This window comes from Palaemon carinicauda, chromosome 37, assembly GCF_036898095.1.
Source record: "Palaemon carinicauda isolate YSFRI2023 chromosome 37, ASM3689809v2, whole genome shotgun sequence".
NCBI lineage: Eukaryota > Metazoa > Arthropoda > Malacostraca > Decapoda > Palaemonidae > Palaemon > Palaemon carinicauda.
The window spans coordinates 8422230-8449729 of record NC_090761.1 but is presented as its reverse complement, the minus strand read 5'-3'; the positions used below and the strand labels follow the sequence as shown (position 1 = coordinate 8449729).

The window sequence follows — 27500 nt, the reverse complement described above, 5'->3', positions numbered from 1 at the left end:
CCTCGACATGATCTCATCCACATATGGCACTCGAGTAATCTCTCCTTTAGTTTCATTTCTAATCCTCTTCTGCCATTTAACTCCCAATCTTCTAAGGGCTTTAGAAATAAAAATATAATAAATGCCCAAGTATTGAAGGCAACAATGGTGTGCTCTGTGCTGTCACTTATAGTAGTGATTAGATAGTACTAATTCGTTTAAATGTTGACCATGACTCATCAGAGTATAAGAAATACTGAGTTTATGATGTGCATACAGTAGTGCAGTTATTGTATAGTATTTTCCATTACATAATTACTCTATTTACTTTAAGGTCTATTTTTAAAACGGGATAGGACTCCTTAGATTTATTTGTCATATTTAGAGAATCATTTAGTGCTGTCCACGCTATTACGGCAGTCCATGAACAAAAAAAGTCTTCAATTTCTTTTTTTATATCAATTTGGGACAAGTTATACATTCTTGGAACTGCATGTTCGATACCTCTATAAACCCAGTCGAGGTACATTTTGGCTCCAATAACATGAAATCATCCGTGGCTATTTTCGTGTCCACGCGATCCGCTAACTGCACTGTGTGTAGGAATTCCCTTAAATATTTTGCATGTCCAGTTCTGATAACTTTAGTCACTACACATATCCTATTTTCGGGGTGGGACACATATTATAAATCTTCCTCCTCTGTTTATCATGTTTTGTAACTTCAAATGTTATACTATAGACAGGTTACAGTAGATATTTAGTGATGAATCCTGGCAATAACACAGTTAATCACAAGTTTCTTAACATGACATTCATCCAGGTATTTTACTACATTATTTATTTGAGCACATGAGATAAATTACTGTCCAGTAATACTCACAGGTCACGAAATCTACCAAATATTTGTGTCACCAAGGTTTCTTAAATTGTTTTACTTTCCTATCACTGTAGACTCCCCATAAATATAGTTTCACATTAGCGTAATCTTTGATGTTTAAATGTTACCCATTTTGTAACACAAGTAAGAATGTGGTTTAAAAGGTTTCAGGTTCCTCTTGAAATCTAAGGTTAATTGGACCCCCAAAATGGGACACTACCCAATTTATGAAACTGATGAAAATCATAAATTTAAGATATTCATAAAAAAATCGAAAAATCTAGCGATTTTCGTCTGGTTTGCACCAAAAGGTGTCTCCTAACTTAGTTTCAATACTAAGCTAATATGGAGAAATTAAATTGCGTGTCATCAGAAAATAGCTTGACCTTTATTCATGTCTTTGCAATACTCTGATAGACCAATAGTATAAGTATAAAATAGGATATGGCTTAGTAGATTTTCTTGGGGCACTCCTCTTTTTAATGATATTTATTATTGCTTTATTGACTTAATATTACAAAACTTTCAAAATATAGATACATCATTTAATATATGAACTGCACAAGACAGATCTGCTTTAGCAAAAATATTATGTCCAAAAGAAAATATATAAAGCAAACAAATTTCGACTAATAACATAATAATACCACTCCACATATTTTCATTATATTTAGTTCTTATAGCAATCCAGGATTTCATGTACATTATTGCAAAGATCTATTGAGTTTCCTTCATTCAATAAGTTTACAATGTCTGAGTAATCAAGGTTGGGATATCTCGCAAGAATGTGTGCACTAAGAGGACAATGTAATAGTACATGTTCTTCATCTTGTACCTGATTTTCCGTACATACACAAATACGTAACTTACGAGGTATCCTACACCTTCCTAACTCAGTTTTCAAACTACGTGACATCAGTCTTATCCTTATTAAAGCTTGTGTCTTGTAATCAAGAATATACATTTATGTTTATACACTGTGGTGTAATAGTCCCCTGTTAAGTTTTGACATATATGATACATACGATGAATAAGAATTTCGAGTTCGTACACAGTAATTTCTCTCAACCAAGTAATTATTAAATCATCTGTGTCCTAAACTACCACTAAGATGAATTATAATTAAAATCAGGATGACACATTTGTCTTTATCCATAATTTTTAGCATATCCTTCTCATATAAGCATATAATTGTCTGCGTAGAATATAATTGTCCGTATTCTTACTGATTATCCGACAATGTCCTTGATTTTTCCCATATGACAAACTAGAGAGTCTTCTATTTTTCCCATGTGACAAACTAGAGAGTCTTCGATTTTTCCCATGTGACAAACTAGAGAGTCTTCGATTTTTCCCATGTGACAAACTAGAGTCTTCGATTTTTCCCATGTGACAAACTAGAGAGTCTTCGATTCTTCCCATGTGACAAACTAGAGAGTCTTCGATTTTTCCCATGTGACAAACTAGAGAGTCTTCGATTTTTCCCATGTGACAAACTAGAGAGTCTTCGATTTTTCCCATGTGACAAACTAGAGAGTCTTCGATTCTTCCCATGTGACAAACTATAGAGTCTTCGATTTTTCCCATGTGACAAACTAGAGAGTCTTCGATTCTTCCCATGTGACAAACTAGAGAGACTTCGATTCTTCCCATGTGACAAACCAGAGAATCTTCGGTTCTTCCCATGTGACAAACTAGAGAATCTTCGATTCTTCCCATATGACAAACCAGAGAATCTTCGGTTCTTCCCATGTGACAAACTAGAGAGTCTTCGATTCTTCCCATGTGACAAACTAGAGAGACTTCGATTCTTCCCATGTGACAAACCAGAGAATCTTCGGTTCTTCCCATGTGACAAACTAGAGAATCTTCTATTTTTCCCATATGACAAACCAGAGAATCTTCGGTTCTTCCCATATGACAAACTAGAGAATCTTCGATTCTTCCCATATGACAAACCAGAGAATCTTCGATTCTTCCCATATGACAAACTAGACAATCTTCGATTCTTCCCATATGACAAACTAGACAATGGTTCGATTCTTCCCATATGACAAACTAGACAATCTTCTAATCTTCCCATATGACAAACTAGACAATGGTTCGATTCTTCCCATATGACAAACTAGACAATCTTCAATTCTTCCCATATGACAAACTAGACAATCTTCGATTCTTCCCATATGACAAACTAGACAATGGTTCGATTCTTCCCATATGACAAACTAGACAATCTTCTAATCTTCCCATATGACAAACTAGACAATGGTTCGATTCTTCCCATATGACAAACTAGACAATCTTCGATTCTTCCCATATGACAAACTAGACAATGGTTCGATTCTTCCCATATGACAAACTAGACAATCTTCTAATCTTCCCATATGACAAACTAGACAATGGTTCGATTCTTCCCATATGACAAACTAGACAATCTTCAATTCTTCCCATATGACAAACTAGACAATGGTTCGATTCTTCCCATATGACAAACTAGACAATCTTCTAATCTTCCCATATGACAAACTAGACAATGGTTCGATTCTTCCCATATGACAAACTAGACAATCTTCTAATCTTCCCATATGACAAACTAGACAATGCTTCGATTCCTCCCCTATGACAAACTAGACAATATTAGATTCTTCCCATATGACAAACTAGACCATGTTCGATTCTCCCCGTATGACAAACTAGACAATCTTCGATTCTTCCCATATGACAAACTAGACCATGTTCGATTCTCCCCGTATGACAAACTAGACAATCTTCTAATCTTCCCATATGACAAACTAGACAATGCTTCGATTCCTCCCCTATGACAAACTAGACAGTATTAGATTCTTTCCATATGTCAAACTAGACAATGTTCGATTCTCCCCGTATGACAAACTAGACAATCTTCGATTCTTCCCGTATGACAAGCTAGACAATCTTCGATTCTTCCCATATGACAAACTACTTTAAGTTCAAGTATTGTATATATTAGTACTTTTGACATGAAGGACAGATTCGAAATAAGTCTGCATGAACTTAAAGTCCTGATAATCGAGAGCACATTTCAGAACTATTGCCACTTTCTCAGATTTAGGATACCTACACTCATCAATGCTATTATTTAAAATGTCAAGATTTATTTCCTTTGGCTCCTTATTAATCCTGGTGACATCAATATTTGTTACCTTGGTAAATCTCGTTAATATGTGCACCAGTCTCATTCAGAGTATCCACAATAGAATCAATTATATTCTTAATGTGTTTTAAAAGAATTCTAGGCATTTATCAGCTAATTTCGTACCGCAGTGTTATGCTAATTACTTTTGCACAGTTTAGTGTTATTTTAGATCTTGGTAATTAATTTGAATAGTTAAATATGTGAACAATAGAACAAGGTAATCATTCCCGAGGCTTTTCTCTTAAAATAAATTTAACTTTACATTTGAATTTAGTTTGGTTAATAATCGAGAGTGCTCTCAATTTGCTTAGTGCTAACAGAATGCAGTGCTCTTAAAATGATGTACTTTATTTCAATATGTTGGGAATCCTATGATCGAATGCACAATTTATTTGGATTGTTGTGCCTGGTTGACAATGAGAAAGAACTGATGATCAGGAAATGCTTTTCAGGAAACATGACGTTGACTGTGTTTACTGATATTGCATTGTACTTGTGTGGTGTGTTAGTACCATATAACTTTGTTTTTTTTGTTCAGCAAACAAAACATTTGTTGAATCTGATGGTGCAGCCATAATTGCCTTCAGGTTCGTTGTAGATCAAGGCAAATAGCTTTTCAAAGACCTGTGAAGTTGCTTTCATCATCTCCATCTTGAGCTTTTAAATCGATACTTCTCCATTCATCATCATTTACTTCACGCTTCATAGTCCTCAGCCATTTAGGCCTGGGTCTTCCAACTCCTCATAGTCCTCAGCCATTTAGGTATGGGTCTTCCAACTCCTCTAGTGCCCTGTTGACCCCAGTTGAAAGTTTGGTAAACTAATCTCTCTTGACGAGTACGAAGAGCATGTCCAAACCATCTCCATCTACCCCTCATCATGATCTCATCTACATGTGGCACTCGAGTAATCTCTCTTCTAGTTTCTTTTCTAATCGTGTCCTGCTATTTAACTCCAAATATTCTTGTCAGGGCTTTGTTCTCAAAGCTACAAAATCTGTTGGATATTATTTCAATGTCATACCATGACTTGTCCATACAGTAACACAGATCTCGCTAAACTGATATATAGCCGGATTTTATATGTAATTTCAGGTGATTTGATTTTCAAATTTTAGTTAACCTAACCATTGTTTGGTTAGCGTCATCAGCATACTCCAGGACAGATAAGTTCCTGTTACCAATCCAATCCAATCCTTCTCCAACATCCCCAACTGTTCTATGCATAACTAAATCCGTGAGGAGGATAAACAGCATAGGTGACAACGTATTCCCCTGGAGTACTCCAGTGTTCACTGAAAATTCATTTGATAGGACTCCATTAACATTATCTTTGCACTTGCTATGTTCAAGAACAGACAATCAAATTTACATATTTATGAGGAACTCCATAATAACGCAGGACCCTCCACAAAATTGACCGGTGCACACTATCAAAGACTTTATCATAGTCCACAAATGCCATCAAAAGTGGATTGCTATATTCTACACTTTGCTGTATCATGTCTTAAAATGAAAATTTGGTCAATACAACTTCTATCTTTTCTAAATCCTGCTTGTTCATTTCTCAGCTTTTCATAAATCTTTCTCTCTAGTCTCCTTAGAATGAGCATATTATATATTTTCATGATAACTGAGTTAAGTGTGATGCCTCTGTAATTATTGCAATAAGTCAGATCTCCTTTTCTTCCATTTTCACAAACACTCGTAGCTTTCATTCATCAAATTTTGCCTTTTCACGACATATTCTACAAAATAATCTTGAAAGTATTCTGGTAGTCACTTCATTTTCGGCCAATGTTATATCAGGAGTTATTCCATCGTATCCAGGGGCTTTCCATCTCTTGGGGTTTTTAATGATAGGTTCGACTTTAAACACACTGAATTCATTCATGGGCGCATCAAGGTCTTCCTCAGCTTCAGGTATATCAATAGAATTATTCCCTTAATATGTCCCATTCATGACCTCATTAAAGTGTTCCATCCAACGTTGCTTTCATCTTCTGTTTTTATAACAGATCCATCTCTCTTTTTGATGGGTATATGCTTCTTCTTTGGCCCAGTAAAGATTTCATTAATAATTCTGTGAGCAATTCTTACACCGTAGCCACTTCCTGAATTCATAGCTTTGTCAGCCTCAACTGCGTTACCTGCCTAAATATTATCTAAATATTCTGACTAGTCATTCCTGGCTTTTTTTTTTTTATTTCACTATCAATTGCTTTAGATTATTATTATTATTATTATTATTATTATTATTATTATTATTATTATTATTATTATTGTTATTATTATTTTTTAAATATCGTCATAATATGATAGCTATTAATTACTTCATCATCAGTTTTGCGCAGTTTGCCTTGAATACCCTACAGAATTTCAAGTAACGTCCAACGTTGTCTATGATTGCAGATTTTAGAAAAGTTAAAAGAATAACAATATGGGCTAGTGGGCATACGTTGATTGGGCTTGTGATTCTTGAAACACATTGGAAAATATACTACTACTACTACTATTACTAATAATAATAATAATAGTAGTAGTAGTAGTAGTAGTAGTAGTAGTAATTATATAATATAATATAATATATATATATATATATATATATATATATGTAATATAATATAACATAATATAATATGATAATGATAATAATAATAATAATAATAGTAGTTATACGTAGCAGTGTCGAACTTGACTAAACCTTCTCAGTTTAATTAGGTTGATTTTAATTGGAATATTGACATCTTGCTTATTATTCAGGGCATTGGGTACAAATTCGCATTTTCAGCAAAAGTAAATTATTTCATCCTTCTAAAGGCGCCTAGTAGTCGGAGGTGATTACATATACAACTTGTTTACGAGTCACTTAGGTTTTGGTTTAAACGGCTCGTTTAAAAATGCTGATAATGTGTCTTTGTGCCTTTATTAGCCTTAGGCAGCCATTAAGAAGGGTTCTAGAATATAAAAAAGGAAAGTATTTTTACAACTTGAATAAAAAAAGGGGCTTGGTAAAAGAAAAACGCCTTTGTCGCGGCAAGGACCGAAGCATGCAAGCTGGCCCCTTTTCTGTGTGTGTGTGTGTGTGGAGAGAGAGAGAGAGAGAGAGAGAGAGAGAGAGAGAGAGAGAATAGTGTGCTGCAGATGGAAGCACAATAAAAACGGTTGTTGTATACAAGTCAATATGGACTGAAAAAACGTGGCTTATTGGTGGAATAGTGCGTATCTTCACTATAGTGGTCTGCATTAATATTAATGATTAACGAGAATTATAAAATTAGTTGCTAATTATGCTTGGTGTTACAGCTATTTATATGAAGGATACACGGTTGGTGAATTTAACAATAATGATAATGATAATAATGATGATGATAATGATCCCCGCTGTAACTGTACTTTTTAAAGATAAAAAGAAATGATTCGTAGTCAATTTTATCCACAATAGGTTCTCTCTCTCTCTCTCTCTCTCTCTCTCTCTCTCTCTCTCTCATATAATCCAAACTGCATTTACTCAATTTCTTACTGCTTTTTCAACTTGTTTCAAAGTTCAGTGTCTCCAATTCAATAGAAATTGTCTACTTGTAATATCTACTCCTCTATAACAACTCAAGTTCTTCATTTGCTCCTTTTATACATTTACGGCATCTAGTATATCTTACTCCTTGTAGATTTTGTAGTTTTTTTTATGACATCATCTGTTGCATTCGGTGCCCTGTACTTTCACCGCCCAGTGCCGCTCGCACAGCCACTATGTGCCCATTTTCTTGAATTTACTTTTTCTTAATCTTTCCTTCCAGTGCACTTTAGCATCGGTTTGGCTTTAAAGGCCGCCCGTGAATGGCAGATGCAAGCGACAGTGACATTGCCCTGGCAAGTAGGACAATGCCCTAGAGACTGGCCATATATACATATGATAAGCGTCCAAACCCCCTCTCCACCCAAAGTAGGGCAAGGGAGGGCCAGGCAACGGCTGCTGATGTCTCGGCAGGTAGACCTATAGGCTCCCCCAAATTCCGCATGCTTACCTCGCAAGGACGGTGAGGATGCAGATACTAAAAGAACTAACGAGTTTCAGCGATACTTGAAGTTGAACCCCAGTCTGGCGATCAACAAGCATACACGTTACCAATAGGCCACAACATTGATTTTCAGTGTTATTTCCATTCCAATCTTCCATTACACTTTTCGGAATCTGCTGTAACCACCAGGTCATCTGCCTGCAGCATCTCATTTGACGTTTTCTCCATTATGATAAACAGCTGAGTGGCAACGCTGGGGAAATTGAATCTAGTAGAATCCACCTCTCTATAGAGTATTTACCATACGTGTTAAAATATAATGGGTCATACTGCGTTATGTGCTACATAAAGGCCTTGCTAAACACGAGGACAAAAGGAATCTGCACCCTTGGCGAGTCGAAATAAACGCTAGGACTCCATTGAAATTGAAAGATGTCGGAGAAATCTCTACTACTGTACATACATACATACATATACCAAGGCACTTCCCCCAATTTTGGGGGGTAGCCGACATCAACAAATGAAACAAAACAAAAAAAAGGGGACCTCTACTCTCTACGTTCCTTCCAGCCTAACCAGGGACTCAACCGAGTTCAGCTGGTACTGCTAGGGTGCCACAGCCCACCCTCCCACATTATCCACTACAGATGAAGCTTCATAATGCTACTGTACTATTGTTTATTTGTATTTGGTATAGCTTTCAGATTGTTTAGAAATCCCATGGCGAAATGGAGCTTTTTAACTAAATCATTCTGATGAATAATTGATAAAAGACGAGTATTACATTAAACAAATGGTTAATAGAATTATTTTCTGCGCCATTTGTATTTCGAGCATCCCCAATGTACTCGTATTCAAACACCCCCTTGTTTTTTTTTTTTCTTCTTCTGAAAATAGGCTTTAGGTCTATATCTGAAGTTTTTTTGGCGACTCTGATACATTTTTCATATTCACTTGCACGGTAATCAACTTTGTAATCAGTGACACTATTGGTGGGCGAAACTATGATAGACAGTTCCACAGAGATCTTCAGCACTCGTTTTGCAGACAACATTTACTCTGCCTAAGACATCATACCAGATATTTATCATCAATAGAAAATTGTAGTAATTTATTTGTTTCAAGTCTGCCTATTGCCAGTTCAGAACAAGGCATTTGTGGAAGTTTATAAAAAACTCGAATTCCTATAATTTCATATTTAAATGCACTGGTCTTACCAAAAAGAAGTCGATTCCTGGGAAGTTAGGCCAATATCACCAACCTATGGAACGGCCCTGGATTTTCTGTTATGATTCGCGTCTGATCTATGTTATTCTTCCATTTCATGTTTGACTTGTTCGTATTGCCTCTTAAGGCGGGTTTACGCGTTCAAACGGTTCGTCGAACGTGGTTTGACAGACAAGTGTTTGAAGTGATGTTTGAACGTGTGAACTGAGTTTATGGTTGTCGAACACGTTCGTCGAATGGTTCGAAGAAAACCTATTCTCGCCTGACTTTTGTGGGCGGGGCTTCATTGTCCACAAACCTTATGCATTTGTGGCTGACTCCACCTCTTCGAACCGTATGAGCAGGTTAATGCTCGTTACAGGCAATACATGAATTAATGGATTAAGACAGCATTGAATATTAGTTCAAAGGTCACAAAAATGCTTAACAGATATTAAGTTGAAGCAAATGCTTTTTTGTTGACCAGGCGGACATGAGTCTTTTATAGTTTATTTGACATATTTGTTTTTGATGTTGTTAATAGTTTATATATGACATGTCTGTTTTGACGTTGTTACTGTTTTTAGAATGATTTATGGTTAATTTGTTCTCTTCATTTATTTATTTCCTTATTTCCTTTCCTCACTGGGCTATTTTTCCCTGTTGGAGCCCCTGGGCTTATAGCATCTTGCTTTTCCAACTAGGGTTGTAGCTTGGATAGTAATAATAATAATAATAATAATAATAATATCAAAGACGAAAACAATCATTGTGTCCCTTAGCGGGTAGTGTTTGCTGCAATATAGAGTAGACATTACTTACAATTACCACAGTTCTTCGACCCCTGGCTGCACTTTGAAGGCTTTAAATGCCACTCATGAATGGCAGAGGCTAGGGACAGTGACATTGCCGTATCAAGCAGGACAATGCCCTAAAGACTGACTATATATACATATAATCAGCGCCCAAGCCCCCTAAGCTAGTACTAAGGAGGGCTAGGCAATGGCTGCTGATGACTCGGCAGATAGATCTATAAGCTCTGCCCCCATTCTTAGCTCACAAAGATGGTGAGGTTGCAGCGACCAAAGGAACTAACGAGTGCTGAGCGGGACTCGAACCCCAGTCTGGCGATCTCCAGGCTAGGACCACAATCCTTTGTTTTATATTTTTTTTGTTTTACCTCCCTCTTTGCTTCTTTTCTTCCATCTTGCTGTCCAGCCTCTTTTAACTTTGACTTTATAGTTTAACTTCAGGGTTTTTCAGTAGCTGCATTTAGCCGCTGAATGGCCTCACAAGCCCTAGCTCTGGACTTTGTAGCCCGGAATCATAAATTCAATGTGATCATTATCGCCTCGTGATTCACTCTTTCATTTTTGTTATGGTGATCACAACACCATAACTGAAAGAATTAATTATCATATTCTCAAAATTTGACTACACATTTTTTTTTTTTTTTATAATAACGTCCGCGGAGTTTTTTCGAGTCGGTTTATTTATTTGTTTGTCAACGGATTTTGACGAAATTTTCACCACAGATAGAACTTAGGTCACGTATGACCTCATTAAATTTTAGAGATGACCCTGATCACGATTTGCGTTTTTCACACTTGAAGATTTCATCAAAACAAATTGATGGATTTTGACGAATTTTCCACCACAGATAGATCTTAGGTCATAGACAACTCCATTTACTTCTGGAGATGATCATGTACCGGATCCGATTTCTAGACCCAGATTTGCATTTTTCACAATTTTAAAGATTACGTCAAAATAATGTATTGACATGCAAATGGATTGGGTATTGAGAATGCTGTTGAGATTGTCAAAGAGTTTTAAACGTCAGAGATGCATTCTGAGCAATAATATGTCTAATTTTAGTCTTATGGAAGGGTTTTAAACTTAGTAGTGACACATTTGATTCTCACCAAATTTCAATAATGGATAGATATTATGTATCGGAAGAAACCATGAAATTTTGTAGACGATACGGATGAAGATGACGATTCTTGATCAACATTGCACTTTACGCCATCTACTGTACAGTCGGCATATGAAAAGTGGGAGGCGATGTCCGTAGACTTTATGTAAATGTTGGAAACTTAATGCTCTTGTCTATTGAAATTTTTTCCCTGGCCTGATTGGTAACGCCTCTGCCTGGTGTTTGCCAGTCGGGGGTTCGAGTCCCGCTCAGACTCGTTAGTGCCATTAGTCTCTGCAACCTTACCATCCTTGTGAGCTAAGTTTGGGGGGTTTGGGGGAGCCTATAGGTCTATCTGCGGAGTCATCAGCAGACACTGCCTGGCTCTCCCTGGTCCTAGCTTGGGTGGAGAGGAGGCTTGGGCGCTGATCATATAATATATGGTCAGTCTCTAGGGCATTGTCCTGATTGCTAGGGCAATGTCACTGTCCCTTGCCTCTGCCATTCATGAGCGACCTTTAAAGAGTCCTAACACACATGTCGACATGATGGCTCCAAGGGCATCGAGTTGCTAGTACCCAGAGGCGGGCCTGTATTTTTTATTCATGCGTGTGTGAATACGAGAAAGGAATCTTGTAGGTTAATAAGAATTCCTTGCAAAATAAGAATTCCTATAATCAATTTTTTTTAATGAGCACTGAATCGCAGGGGTGCCCTTTTAGCTCGGAAAAGTTTCTTAATCGCTGATTGGTTGGACAAAATAAGTCTAACCAATCAGCGATAAGGAAACTTTTCCGAGCTAAAAGGGCACTCTTGCGAGTTAGTGCAAATGCGCCTCATCAAAAAAATTGGCTATAGTAGGTAAAGCAGCCTTTATGAAAAGTCGATAGGGCTATAGAAGATTTAACCTAGTTTGATTAATAGAAATTACTGTAGAATATATGAAAGGAAAGTTAATTAATAGGAATTAACAATTCATCTGTTAAACTCTCACGTTTTATTTTGACCATAGGAACTTATTTCGATGTGTGGTTGATTGACTCATTTTATCATATTCGATAAGTTCATATCTTCATTATAAGCGATGGTATTATTATTATTATTATTATTATTATTATTATTATTATTATTATTATTTTGGTTATTATTATTATTATTATTGTTGTTGTTGTTGTTGTTGTTGTTGTCTTTTCTACTATTTCAAAGAGGAAAGTGGCCACTGAACAATTACATTGCATTAGTTAACCCCTTGGGTGAAGAAGAATTGTTTGGTAATCCGTGTTTTTAGTTGTATAAGTACAGGGGATAATACGTAAAGTATAGGCCAGACTATTTTGTGTATGTGTAGGCAAATGGGAAAATTGAACCGTAACCAGAGGGGAGGATCCAATGTAGTACTGTCTGGCCAGTCAAAAGACCCCATAATTCTCTAGCGGTAGTATATTAACGGGTGACTGGTGCCCTGGCCAACCTACTACCTGCGAAAGGGTTTGCATAACACGCATGAAAACAGGATAAAATCTATTAAGACAATAATAAATATTGCAAAATACCCGTAAAATTCTACATTTTTTTTATTCCATTCGTAATATTTGTTTATATTTTGGTCTTCGATATTTTACAGGTAATGATGGATTTTTTAATTTTATCTTACAAGTTTTTCCTGTTTTTATTCATCAACTTTTAAGTTCATTTCACTTATTTACCTTATGAGAATCCAACAGCAGTGTTATCTTCAATAGAGATACTTTTTCTGGATCTTGAGTTGATAAGACTCTCCACGTTACGCTGCCCCCCCCCTCTCTCTCTCTCTCTCTCTCTCTCTCTCTCTCTCTCTCTCTAAGTACTTTAATTGAAAGAATCTGTTCACACACACACACACACACACCCACACACCATAACTCCTCTCCCCTGGAAAGGAGGGAAAAGTGCTGACCGAGTCATTCAAACCTTGTGGTATCTCAGCAAGCATTTGAGTTGAGCTCCTTATGTGTCCATTGACGTAACCTTTCCTTACGAATCTTATAATTTATTATAAAACGGTCAAATCCAAACGCTGTATTTATTAGTAATAGTTCTAATAGAGAATTACCTTTGAATGATACTATTGCGACTGCATATCCGTATCTAGAAGTCATTTGATTTTTCCTTTAACCTAATTAAACAGAATAGACTGCCGAAGCTGATATAGCTAAATTTTATTAGTCAAGAGACTTCATATTTGACATTCATTCTCTGCCAATGAAGCTGATATTCAGTCGGGCCTATGTCGTACTTAGAGGTCAAATATTAATAGGATTTTAACCTTGGCTATATATTTTGAAATACATGAAAATGTATCCTTTTAACAGTTACAATCCACCATTGTAGGTAATGAGTCTATTTTAAATTAATATCTAGGTCAATCTGAGACATTGTCTAGGCTGTTGAAGTTAACAAGACTGAGACTATATTATGGAACTCAAATCTGGCAATAAATCTGTGCTTACTAAAGTCGATGTTATATGAAATTTTAAATAAATTTTTAGACTTGAATTACGTCCAGACCTTTGGTTTTTCCAAACTTGGCTGTTCAAGACCACTTCAGTGATAAACGCTTGATAGGAGCCACATAAAATGTTAGACACAATACTCCTCAGTTCTGACAGTATTTCAGGGGCTCAAATGATAATAAATACGTTTTAAAGTGTTCCGAGTTCCCTTGGAATATTATTATTATTGTTATTATTATTAAATGTTAAGCTACAACCCTAGTTGGAAAAGCAGGATGCTATAAGCCCAAGGGCCCCAACAGGGAAAATAGTGCTCAGTGAGGAAAGAAAATAGGGAAAAATGAAATATTTTAAGAATAATGTTAACTTTCTTTTTAGTTTTTTTTTTTGATTGATAAAGGGTGCTAGAGAGAGAGAGAGAGAGAGAGAGAGAGAGAGAGAGAGAGAGAGAGAGAGATTGGTTGGCTTTATCTAGTCTGCTCCCCTCTTAAGGTTTTAATAAATGTCATAGGTAGATGTGTCGATAGCGTTGTTATGATATTTGCATATGACCCCTGTTTCGAGATATGTATTCACTGATTGTTATTCAACGTTCTCTATCCCCCAGCACTTCCCCTTCCGTTTTTTTTTTGTCTTTAGGAAAAGGGGGGCGGGGTGTTGAAGTTATGTTGATGGAGGTTAAGCTCCCGTGAGTCTAGAGAATTAATCGAAGACTCGCTCTGGCGACCTTCACTACAATACACAGTTGTTGTTTTTTATCATAATGCGGCTATACGGGTTGTGTATATTGGGTTGAAGCAATTTCTGTTTATTTATTTTAATATTAGCAGTTTGTTTATACTAGAAGACTCGTCATTATATTTCAATGTTATGTGTTTATTGTAAACAATCAGTTTTCTTAAGGCATGAGACTAGAGCGTGGAAATAAAATGTCAAATGGATATAAACATATCAAATTAAAAACGGGTGGAAAGATAGTCTATTCTAATTATTATAATCAACATTTATTATTTTCTTGAGGCATGTTGCCACGTGAGACTAGAGTTAAGAAATGAAATGCCAAATAGACGTGAACACATCAATTTAGAAGCTTGGATCGAGAAGTAACATCTGATGTCATGTCATATTTATAGTTTGATTCTAGTTTACCATACCTAATGTGTACTAGAAGAGTAGTTTATTTATTCCAGTAATTACTGCTCTCCCACATTGAGGTATTGGGTTGGTCTTGCCCGATATTGCAATTTGCCAGCACCCTGCTCCACCGAAACAGTTCACCACTTATCCTCCATTTCATTGCTTTCCCTCTCGTAATTCATATCCGGTCTGGAAGGGTTACCATTATGACTTTTGTTCGTTGAAATTTTCCATCTCTTGTTTTCCAGTGGCAGCTCGTTCCTCCCGAAGAAGCTTATATTGTCCAATTTCCCCATGGCTGATTTTATACATAACAGACTATTTTTAATGTCTAGTCCAGAGCTTTTCCTGCACGACCCCTCACCTTTTCAAGGCTTTCGTCTGTTGCATTTCAGAGATGGACCTTGTTCATGGACCAGCAGCCGCTGTCGGTTTTTATGTCTTCTTCGCAAAAGCGTATCTTGCTATTGGTGTAAATAGCTGTTGAGAGGTGCTCTTCATGTTGAAAAAAAAATCATGCAGGCATTACTGCTCTGCTTGCTTCATGACTGTTATAACGAGGTGAGGTATTGATTGGGACGGGCCGGCTAAGGTTGGGGTGGGGGGATGATGACGCTTGGGGGTTCAATGGGGGGTTGCCTGGAGGGAGGTCCTCCGTCGTCTCGCGCATTCACCTTGCGTTGATTTACAAGTCATTTGAAATTCATCGTGTAATGTGTAGTACTGCATATATGGAAAATACATGATGGTTAATATTCATCATTTGTGAATGACAAATTTTAATAAACATGTTCCTTCCCCTTGCGTAGAGCGTCGTAATAATAATACACAATTGTCTATGATGCCAAATGAACGTCCAAGAGCAGTTTCCGATCTTCTTGAATATGTATATTACTAAACCTTAGTAGATATTAGTGTTGATTTGCACCTGTGGTCCATGGTTTTCTCAAGTGGATGTAAAGAATTTCCCAAATGTTACTATTGGGCAACTGCGCAGCTCGTGTCATGCAACGAGATGCCAGAAAGCTCTTGCAAGTGAGATGCACAGTGAAGCTTTTCTTCTCATATCTGTAAATAAAGCCAAATGTTTTTCTTTACGTTGATGATTTATTTAAAGAACGACTCAGTGCATCTCGATTAGTATTCATAGGCGTAAAGTTAGCGTCATTAAGTCGCATTAGCAACTGTCTCTACGATGACAGAGAACTACCATTCTGCCAACAGCCATCCAATTCCATGCCGTCAGTCAGTCGGGTGGATTTAAGGCTAACGATAACACGTACGTGATCCAGTGGTCGTGCAACGCATTCTCCCCCTCCCCCCATCCGTAATAAGGAGGGTGAATAATGTATCCTACAATACCTGGATATACTAGCTGACTTGCAATGCCGCTAAATCTCTAGGCCTATTGCACGTTGACATGGTGGTGATTTTTAGTGAAAACAAGTGAAAGGAATTTTGCTTAGGCTAGATTATTGAAAAAAGAGCAGCCTTTTATATTTTTTATTCAAGATGTAGTGCAAGTGTAAAACGGGAGTATTCCTTTAGAAAAAACGGATTTTTTTATAAGAAAATGTTTCACTGGCCGTTACTATAATATGACCAAATTATCTATGACGGTAAAGCGGTGGGACTATCTCACGAACAGGAGTTTCGTTGTGCGTTATACACGGATCATTCCCCTCACTAAGACGCTGTAACTTGCAACTAGAATCCGTTAACGTGATATTGCATCTTTAAATCCAGACCACCTTGTGTTTTTGGTGTAAACGTTTCGGGTGGTCATTCCACTCAAGTTTCCTGTTTCCTTTTGTCGCTGGTCTGAGAGAGAGAGAGAGAGAGAGAGAGAGAGAGAGAGAGAGAGAGAGAGCGCCTGTTACATTCTTACTTTAACTGTTGAATCGTGAATGAACTCTGATATCTTCCACCTGTGCCCATCATCTACTTGTCGAATCCTTAAGCATAGTTCCATTAACCTTTCACTCGTTTTCTTTCTTCTTTAATATATATAGTTCTTTCCATTTTAATAGCTACCTCATTCATGTCATCCCTTTTCTATGTCTGTCTATAAATTCCAAATTAGATTCTCCATGAACCTGTTGCTTGTCATTTTTATTTTTTATTTTTAAACTTGGCTAAACCATCTCAAATAACGCTTATCAATCTTATCCTTCCAACTAATTATTTTCCCCTTTTAATCACATTGAAGCTCTTCACAATACCATCTACACTTTCTCTTTCATTTACAATCAACATCCACACTCGTCAAGTAATTATAATTTGCTGAAAAATCTCTTTATACAATCTCATCTTGGCTTCGTAGTCGTACCCAAACTTTTACTCAATGTGCTATCTTCTTTGTTTTATGCATTTGACTTAACTCTTTTCTCCTCCTTCAATATTATATTCACTAGTGGCTGCAGTTTACCTGCATTATTTCTAGTCTGCACTCTGCCATTTGCAAAAATCTTTTTTCCACTCTTCTCCTATCCTATAACTTAAGCCTCCGAATTCTTATCACTCCATTTATAATTATACTAATTAACTATGGAGGTACACCACACCCCGTAGGCTGAGTCATTTTTGCTCCAAAGCACTCACCTCCGATCAACGTATTCTAATTCAACATTGTTTCTCTCTCTCTCTCTCTCTCTCTCTCTCTCTCTCTCTCTCTCATATATATATATATATATATATATATAAAATGTGTGTTTGTGTGTATGTGTATAATGTGTATGCGTGAGCGCACTCGTGTTTGTGTCCACAATGTGTTTATACATAATTATGTATATACTCTCTTGATAGATATAGATAAATTGGACCTATATCATTTTGAAATTGTACTTCTCAGCATGAATTTTTTTTAGGAATTTTTGTTCTTTGATGTTAATGAAGACTTTGCTCTTAGTTTAGTAGTAGTTGATTATACATAGATGGTAAAGAAGCGTAAATAGTTGTACAATTTTTTTATAGTGATGATTGTGGCGATAAAAGATATTAAACTTAGAATCGAGTTGATCAATATTTGGTTATAATACATTGCTTGGACGAAGGTTATTGTGGTTTTTAAAGTTATATGGGGTTCAAAAACATTGGAAGTAAATTAACAAGCTTGTAATTTTTAATGATAAAGTGCGCGTGGTTCTAAAAAAAATACGAATAACTATTATCAATAAAACTTGAAAAATGTATTTCTAGACTAAATATATTTGGTTCAGTATTGCGCTTGTGTTGGAATAAATATTTTTACAAGCGATCAAATTAAAACTTTGAACATTCTCGAGTGCTTTATGATTGTAGCATATACAACAGTCTAATGGTTTAAAGTTTTGAAATTACAAGTTCTGTGACAATTCATGTTTGGCCAACTGTTCTTGCGCCACTCACAGTTATACTGTATTTACTTCTCGTAATATTTTCTTGTTGGCCTTATTTTACAACTTGAGGCATCGACAGTAATCTAGTAATCCGTGTGATTTATGTGCTCTATGGCAATAAAAAAGCTCAGGACTATTATCACATAGATAACCTATTGTTTCAGTTCTATGTTTATCTACAACCAGAAGCTGTGACTTACAAGCATTGTCAGTTTTCACCACTTTTGCAATCGTTAACAGATGGATAGTGAAATGCTGCATTCAGGCAAACTTCTCATGGTATTTCAAAACCTAATAGACAACATTGATCAATACTGTACGGTTGAAAGTTTTTTTTCTTCTTATTTTGATGAATGGGAACGTATGATACCGGTATACATGAGCCAGTTTGCTGTCGCCCTTTCTCGTCATACATTGTAAATATTGTGGTACGATAGGCTATCTGAAAAAGGCATACCCTCATTGTACTTCTAAAAGCCAAAAGTGTACTGCGATATATCCACGATCATGATATTAAAAGTGATCAAGATGTAAATTGTTTCATATTTTATTGTGATATTTATTGCAGTTAAAATGTCGTGAAATGTATTAGTTTACGATCGACAGTTGAGTTGAGCGTAAAGTAACGCTTTGGAAATTGTGTTTTTTTTTTTGGCATGTTTTTCTTGAAATAAGTTAAAGCACATTACTTCACGATGTCACGTGGCGTTGGGCTAAGTGTCATGGACAGCCTGAGGCTCAATTCGCCCGATCGGAAGAATGTTTGGAAGGAAGAGAAGGAGCGAAAGCTGGCTAAACTGAAGCAGCTACGAGCAGAACGCGAGAAAAGACGCAGGGACCAGTTGGCTAAAGAGGTGCTTGATTGAATATTTCTACCCCAAGGGCAACCTTGGAATTTTTAATAATTTGTATAGATAATATTTTAAGGTTTAAACCATTTAAAGAGTGGAATGTGTTATTTTAGTGAAATTCTCAAGCGAGTCTTGAGAAAATTTTAGACTATCAACATTAGGCCTTCTAAAGAAATTTATATGAATAAAAGGACCTTTAAGAAGTTTTGTTTATCATTTGAATTTGGTAGAATATTATTATGGGAAGTTGATGCTATTGTTTCGCTGTTTAAAATTTTCAATTTTAGATTTTATAATATGGCATCATGGGTTGTTACAGTTATGTTATTTAGAAGAAAAAGTTAATGCTTTACAAAATTTTATCAATATTTAATATTCCTGCAAATTGTGATGTTTAGAATTCAATAAATTGATTTTGGAGTATACAGTATGTGCTTTTAATTTTTTCAGTTTAGGCTCATTTCATTTGATTCATGAACGTAGAGGGAAGGCCTAGGACATAGGAAATTCCATATTATTTAGAATAATTCAAATTTTGTTATGATTCAGGGAATGAAGAGTTAAAGGCTAATGGGATATATGACAACGGTACGGTACGTATATAGGCTATAATATGAATGTACTGTACTTCATTTAAAATGTACCCACACGATGCTCATGTTTTTTAGCAGCTGTGGGAAATGTGGTTATATAGAGATAGTGGTGGGAACAAAAGGAATTACGGTATCTTATCTTTGCTATGTTAAGCTTTCAATATTTTTTTTATCTCCAAGTTTCCAATAGTTGTTTAGTCAAATACTCTCTCTCTCTCTCTCTCTCTCTCTCTCTCTCTCTCTCTCTCTCTCTACTCTCTCTCCTCTCTCTCTCTCTGTGGTAAACATTTATGCTACAGATTTTATGCTTAGCTAAATTTTAGTGTTCATCCTTGAATTAGCTAATTTCATGTAGGGTAGATTTCTCTTTGAGAATGTTGTTACAATGTTTCTATATGTTTACATCCATAGCTTTCTTTTCATAAATTGTTTAATTTCTTGTTATGCTAGATTTTTTGAGCTGTTTGTTTAGTGAGTATTCAGAATTTTGGCGGAAGGAAATGACTCGAGGTAATTTTTATGTTGTGTCTGAGTTTGGCCTTGATGAAAATTGTTGCAGAATTACTTTGAAGAATCTCTCCCCTTCATTTTCCCAGAAAATTTCTCCTGTCACCTTGGTAAACACATTTTATCTCTCTCTCTCTCTCTCTCTCTCTCTCTCTCTCTCTCTCTCTCTCTCTCTCTCTCTTATATATATGAAATTAAAGTGGAGTACATATTATAACGATTATAGTACAGTACATATAGCCTATACGCATCCAGCTTGGGTAATTTTTTTTTTGTACTAAGAAAACTGAAAAGTAGAGCGTATAGGTTTTGTGTAATACTCGACAGTACTGTACTCGATACGAGTGTTTATGAAATCCTTATTTTATACAACTTGAAGATTAAGAATTTTCATCTGTAAATTTTTCTACATTAGTATCGGTATTATATGCAGGTGATAAGTCTTGCTATTTTAGCTGTATACTATATATCATATATGTGTGAAGTAAATTTAGTGTATTAACTCTTCACTTTATCATGCCTGAGAGGCTAGAAAATGGCAAGCTAAGGAGTCTTAAGAACTTTAATAGTAGCTTCTTAGAGAAATATTAAATGAGATTACTAGACTTAAGTGTTTATTTTGTCTTTTTTGTTCCATTTGTCAACATCTTATCATCCAGGAATATTTCTTATGGAAAAATACCATTTCAAGTGTAGTAAAAGTTTACAATGCTTACTTGTCACTTGTAAACAACAACAGTTACTTACTATGATGAAACATGATTTGTAGTCTTATTTTGTTAGAATTTCATACGTACCAATGAAAATATTTTCATGGGAGAGAAACGGTTGTAGGTAAAAGAAAATATAATTAAATATTCTTTCACCCTGACAAGATGCAAGTTAATACCTGGAGTATATGCTATTGGTATAATATACTGTAATATGGAAACTGAAAATGACTTTCCTAAATATGTAATGAATGGGGAGTCTCCTTGACTCACAGGTAAGGAGCCAATCCATTTTGTAAATCATAATACACAAGTCGTGCAAATCAAGACAAACCCAAAACATCTGGTAAATTTTAGCAAACCCCTTCTTGATTTTTGGATTATGAAGTTTGTTTGCTTGTTCAATAAATTACTGAAGAATCCATTAGGCATTTTAGCAGTACAGTACTACTGATGAAAAGCTGAGAGATGAACAAGCTGGATGTAGAAAAGGTAGACGTTGTACTGACCAAATTTTCGTTTTAAGACGTGGTACAGCAATGTGTAGAATATAGAAACCCACTTTTGATGGCATTTGTGGACAATGAAAAGGTCTTTGCTAGTGTGCACCGGCCAATTTTGTGGAGAGCCCTGTGTTATGGAGTTCTTCTTAAATATGTAATTGTTCCCATACTAACAAACCTCCTGTTATTTATTTGGATTATCTTACGGTGAAGCTGGAAGATAGTCATTAGACTTGAAGTGTGAGGTGGCAACCCTGTGTAACCGCTTGAGCGGGTAGGCGGGGGGGTACCCATCCGCATCTATATATACTCTTACAGCAGTGAGATACGTCACCTTTTCTTTTGGGTTGGTAGAGATCGGACGTGTCCTCTCTCTCCCCAGACTGTCATTGGACTTTTTTATATTCTTTTTCTTTTCAAGTGTGCGTGTTTTCTCTTCGATCGCCTTCATGCGAACCTGTCCAGGGCGCAATGGTGCCACGTGCGGTACCTTCATGTCATTGTTGGAGACCGCCCTGCACTCTCTGCGTCTCCTTTGTGCAGAAGGCATCGCTGAGAGCAGGGTTCGCCCTGCGCAGTGTAGGGAGTGGCCTGCCTCCCAATAGTAGAAATTGGGACGGCGTAGGAAGAAGGCCAAGCTCGATCTTTCTTCCTCAGGGACGAGGAAAGCACGGTCTTCTTCGTCTAGCACCCCCAAATATTTTTCAAAAGTTCCTTCTCGCTCCCGCTCTTCTGAGGGACGATCGAGTAGGAGACCAGACAGACTAACACCTTGGCAACCCCGGGGTACTGGGGTGGTTGTTGCGTCCCCTAGAGGAGCAACTTCACCTCCATCCTCCAGGGAGTCATTCTCCCTTTTAGATCATCTGCAGGTGTGGCCGATCTTAGGGATTTCGGGACCACCTTCGAAGGAAAAACTTCTGCATCTCGTTCAGCGTGGTGTTAGGAAGGACCCCTCTCTAGAGCCGTCAACATCTCATGCTCTGGACCTGTGCAAAGTCCATCTTTTGGCTTCTGAACCTTCCACGCACGTACTAGGTGATCGCTCGCGTTCGCCTCTCCAATGGCCTCCTGCTGACGACGAACCCTCTCGCCATCCTGGGACCTCGTCACCCTTTGTTTCTCCTTACAGGAACCCGCAGGTTGCAGGTGCCGATCTTCCGGGGACGAGCGCTCCTACCACCAGCAGCGCAAAAGGACGAGCATCGCCATCACCTCGCTCTTCTGGACACTTCCCCTGATCGCTGTTCGTGACGATCGGAAGATCTGTTGGATCTTAGGTCGTGACGATCTGAACGCTCTTCTTCTGGAAGGTGTTCACGCTCTAAAGCTTCGCACTCACGAAACCTCCTGTTTTAACGCTCTCCTCGGAGATGTTCTTCTTCACGAGAAGTCTCACAATTGCGCTCTGCATGATCACGAGCACATTGTAGACCTAGGTCCAGACACTCGCATTCTAGATCTCTACTGTCTAAGATCCCGAGAATGGCACTTGCGAGGACGATGCTCCCGTTCCCGAGGGTACTGTTCAAGAGGCCGATGCTCACGTTCGCGATCTAGGCAGTCATGATGCTCAGGCCGTTCACGAACGAGAGCTTAACGGTCCCATTCACGATTACGAACTGCGCGTAGCATACGATCAAGGTAGACGTAGGAGTTTGCGCACTCCATCAGCGCATAGCCCCTCAACCCGACCTTCTCCCAAACGACCTTGGACCAAACCTGTTCATGAGAATGACCACTCCTCATACAGGCGTCCGGCTAAACCCCCAGTGCCTTTCACCGCCTGGGTAGTATTAGCAAAGTGTTCACCCATGCGACGCTTGGAAACGCATCCCGCTGTGACGCATTCTCCAACGATAAGGGTTATTCCTACTCAGAGGCCTTCTCTGCTGACTTCGTCCGACATAGGTGCTTATCTGCGGCAGCATGAAGGCGTTAGACTTTCCTCTTCTTGAGTTGCTCCTAGGGCTCCTGTTGCGATCACTTCTGCTGGTGAATCGCGTCCGCTGATGTGTGAGGCGATTCTGCTCTCGAATCTTTTGATTTCACTAACAAATCGACAATTTCTGTGAGCTTCTAACAGCTTTGGCTGTGACAACCATCCTGGAGCACCATGTGACGGTGTGTTTGGACTGACCTATTCAAGAACTCCAATACCAAAATCACGCCCCCAGGTCTTCGAGAACTTTGTCCTGCCAGTGTATGGGCATCAAGGCAGGTTTGTGCACAGCCACACGTTTGGCGTCTGGGTCAACATGTAGTTGCAAGGGTTTACATTTCATCATGGGGTGAGATTGGTACTCACAGACGTTGAAAGCAGTGTCACCATAAAAGTCCAGGAGCCAATCCTTGAGTGCTAGCACATCTTCCTCTGTAGCTGCTAGGCCTGGTGGCAACAACTTTGGTAATGGTGGGGGTGCTTGGCCTCGTTTGGGGGAAATGCCAGGCCGGGTCGTTCATGCTCACTAAGGATGAAATAAGTTCGGGCGGTGCTACCTCCGTGAAGTTTGTTGGAATGACGCCCAGCTTCTCCAGTGCTTCTCTGCATAAGAATGCTTTTTCGATCTTTGAAGATACATATACCAACTGTTTGGCTGACCTAACAGATAGAGATGATTGGCAGAATCTAACAGAAGCCCTTTGCGTCAATAGGCGTAGGAGATGATGATGATGATGAATAGATTTTGTCTGATCATCGATGCATGAGTGAACAATTATATCTCCCTCGGTACCCAGGTCCTCCCTAATGGCGCCAAGCATAGCGAGTTTCACTGGCATGATGTCATTCTCGTTGTAACCCATGGCCAAAGCATACTTGATAGGAATGACTGAGTTCTGGCATCCAGAGTCGGCGACCTTAGGAATGGGTAGCCTCTCGAGTCTTGATCTGTCATTGATGGGGTAACCAAGCTCCTCCTGATCTTTAGGCAAGGGTATCAGGTCAACTACAATTGTGGGATGCTGCTTTTGAGGGGTGTTCAATCCATCTGTCATCGAAGATATAGTGGGCTATCGGTGATCGGTTTGGATGCTGTTGGTTGCTGCTCCTGTGAAGACTAGAGCTACACACTTGGTTAAAGGCTAGAAGGTCATCTTCTACCTGACATGCATTAACCTTATCTTTATTTTTGGATTCCCGGTGAGATTGCAGTCCATTTGAATCCTTGCTCTGGGTGCAAAATTTGGACGACCTGTCTCTGTCCCCACTTATTGCAAGTTGAACATTTGCTACATGTCGATGCATAATGTCTTTTAATGGAGCTCTTTGCACATGTTGATTACCATGCTGGGCATTGTTTAGCTCTAGTGTTCCTGTCATTGCGCTGGCCATGACTTGCTCCACCGCATGCTCAGCACTTAGCAGTCGAGTAGTTGGTTTGTTTGGACCTTTTTGTGGCTTTACCCTGTTCCTTCTGAGCTATGAATGATGCGATCTCGTCTAGGGTACAACCAGGTTTGGGGTCCCCAAGGAGGTCTGCAAGGATTTCCCGGTCGGAAATTCCACGAACGAGATTGTTCTTGATGATCTTATTACTGAAGTCAAAGGTGTGTGGATCCGGGCTGTGTTCACGTAGTTGTGAATTGACACAGTGAGGCTGACCCCGTAAGGTTGCGAGGAAGGCTCTTGATTCGTGTCCCTGGTGTTTGTACCATTTTGCTGAGCTTGATCCTGTGCACCAGGATGCTTTCCTCTTTCACTGCGAGACGTTTGATGTTGGCTAGGAGATCGGCCTCTTGCATCCCGGCAACATCTCCTTGTAAATCTCATCACTGTTCTGATGTCGTCACTGCAAGAGTAGAAGAAGGCTGTTGGGGCTTGTGCATCTGATATAGCCATCCCTGCCTTCTACATGGCCCACTGTCTGGTGATTGATGACCACTGGTCCAAGTCACATCCAGAACTAATCTGGGGGGGGGGGGGGGGGAATTCAGTTTAAGCTTTGATGGGGAAGGTGTTCCATGTGCAGCTTTGTCATGCATTTGTAGAGCTATTGCGAGAGCTGCTGCGAATGTGTTGTCCAGGTCTTAAGATTCCCAGGTGCAGCACTCTAGTTTAGGCATTGTTCAGAGTCTATAAGATGGCCGAGCGAGACGAAGCATTGAAGATCTTCATGAGTGACTCTTCAGTCATAGAAAGAAGACACACTCTTCCTAGTATAACTTTTAGTCAAAAGGATGACTGATGAGTCATCTGGAACACAGGAGATACAAGCATAAGTAATAGAAGATACAAAACATAAGTAATGAATGAACTGAGGTAAATGACATCTCTATCTAATACGGAGTTATGAGATCACTTGCCCTCAGTCAGAAATTAGGCCGCCTCCTTTTAACGTGGTTCGCGTCATGAGATCCTTAAAAGGACCTCCCTACGAACTATTACGCCATGCAATTGACTGAAACCTCACTTTGAATACTGCATTCCTGGTCGCTTTAGCCTTGTCAAAGAGAGTCGGTGAACTTCATGGCCTCTCGTATGACATCGCCCATTAAAGGGGATGGGGGGGGGGGGGGGAAGAGACGCTCAGCTTCATCCCCGAGTTCATTGCTAAGACTCAAAATGGGGGTGGTGATGGACCATAGATTCGGGCCCTATTAGATTACAAGTTTCCGTTCTTAACCAATGACCCAGATCAATTGTTACTATGCCCAGTGAAGAGTTTGAGATACTATCTTGAACACACTGCAGTAACATGGCCCTGACTAACACCTCTGTTTGTTAGTTCAGGGAGAGTAAAAGATCATCATCATTAAAATTACGATTTCCTCTTGGATCTGCCAAGTGATCGAAAGAGCCTTGGCTTCCGATCCTTCTCTGGCTCGCCGACCTAGAGCCCATGATGTAAGGGGAATTAGTACTTCCTTGGCATTCAAACACTACTTCTCTGTGTTGCAAGTATTTCAAGCGGGCGTGTGGAAGAGACAAACTACTTTTACAGCCCATTACTTAAAAAGACGTGACCCACAGGAAACTCAATCTATCGGTCCTGTGGTGGCTGCTCAACAAGTGGTTTAATAATACCTCAGGCTCCTTGATGGGTAAGTAGCAGTTGGTTGAGGGCATTGGTTACCCAGGTTAAGACTTGGATGAAGGAGAGTATGTCTGGCTTTTCTTTCTTCATCTTCCCCTCCCTTGGGGTACAGCACCATGAACTCCTCTGTAAGCTGGCTTCAACCTCTGCAGGTAATTATCACTTCCCTTGTGTAGCCTAGTATAAGTCATAGATTTATATACTGTCCACGTCTCCTTTGCTTTCTGGGAGGTAAGCAGTGAGATATGTCTTGTTTTTTCCTATATAAACTCAGAAGGTGTTTATACAAGACAACAAACTCTATTACACTGTATTGCACAGGCCGCTATTATACTCGCTTTGTATATTTTATCGAGGTGTCATAGATTTCCTTAGACCACAGTTATATACTGTACTAGGTAAAACCGTGTTAATGTAAAACCGTGTTAATGTCCATGCCAGACTTAGGACTTCCACCCACCTAAGAGTCATCCAAATACAGTGAATAATGGAATGTTCGTTATTATGGGAAAATATGACAAATCGGAGATAATTTGTATTTTTCCCTAACTTATACGAACCTTGAGGTATTTATATAAATTGGCCTGCCATCACCTGTCCCCCAGAAGTCCTGCTTGCAATCAAAAGTGACGTACCTTACTGCTGTGAGTGTATATATAGAGGTGGCTGGGTACCCCCCTAGACGACCCGCTCAAGCGGTTAAGCAGGGTTGCCACCTTGCACTTTAAGTCTAATGGCTATTTTCCAGCTTCGGCGAAAGATAATCCAAGTAAATAACTTCATGTTTGTATTAGCTGAGGAAAAATACAAATGATTTCCGACTTTTTCATATTTGATTGTCTGATCATGAGCATAGCAAGTGCGAACTTAATGATAGTGGAGTCTTATCAAATGAATTTTCTGTGAACAGTGGAGTACTCCAAGGGTATATGTAGTCACCTATCTTGTTTGTCCTCCTCATGGATTTTGTAATACATAGAACAGTGTGGGATGGTGGAGATGGATTGGACTGAATTGGTAACAGGAAATTAGCTGACCTAGAGTATTCTGATGATGCTGTCCTTATTAGCAGGACACATAGGACTTGCAAAGCTTGCTTACCAGAATGCATAAAATGTC

General features: G+C 38.5%; 1 protein-coding gene across 48 annotated transcripts in view; it reads left to right on the top strand.

Annotated features, from left to right (window-relative positions):
* Window positions 1-27500, top strand: part of sw (short wing) — a 171389-nt gene that overhangs the window by 26366 nt on the left and 117523 nt on the right. For 22 of the 48 annotated variants that reach the window (XM_068360721.1, XM_068360714.1, XM_068360704.1 and 19 more), the window contains exons 1-2: window positions 15997-16083; window positions 18750-19035. The exons of 9 other annotated variants lie outside the window; for them this stretch is intronic. In XM_068360721.1, coding sequence (XP_068216822.1) covers window positions 18877-19035 — 159 coding nt within the window. In that variant the 5' untranslated portion in view covers window positions 15997-16083; window positions 18750-18876. Of the gene's footprint in view, window positions 1-15995; window positions 16084-18749; window positions 19036-27500 lie in introns of those variants that run through there. 17 more of the 48 variants (XM_068360690.1, XM_068360687.1, XM_068360694.1 and 14 more) reach the window with 2 other exon arrangements.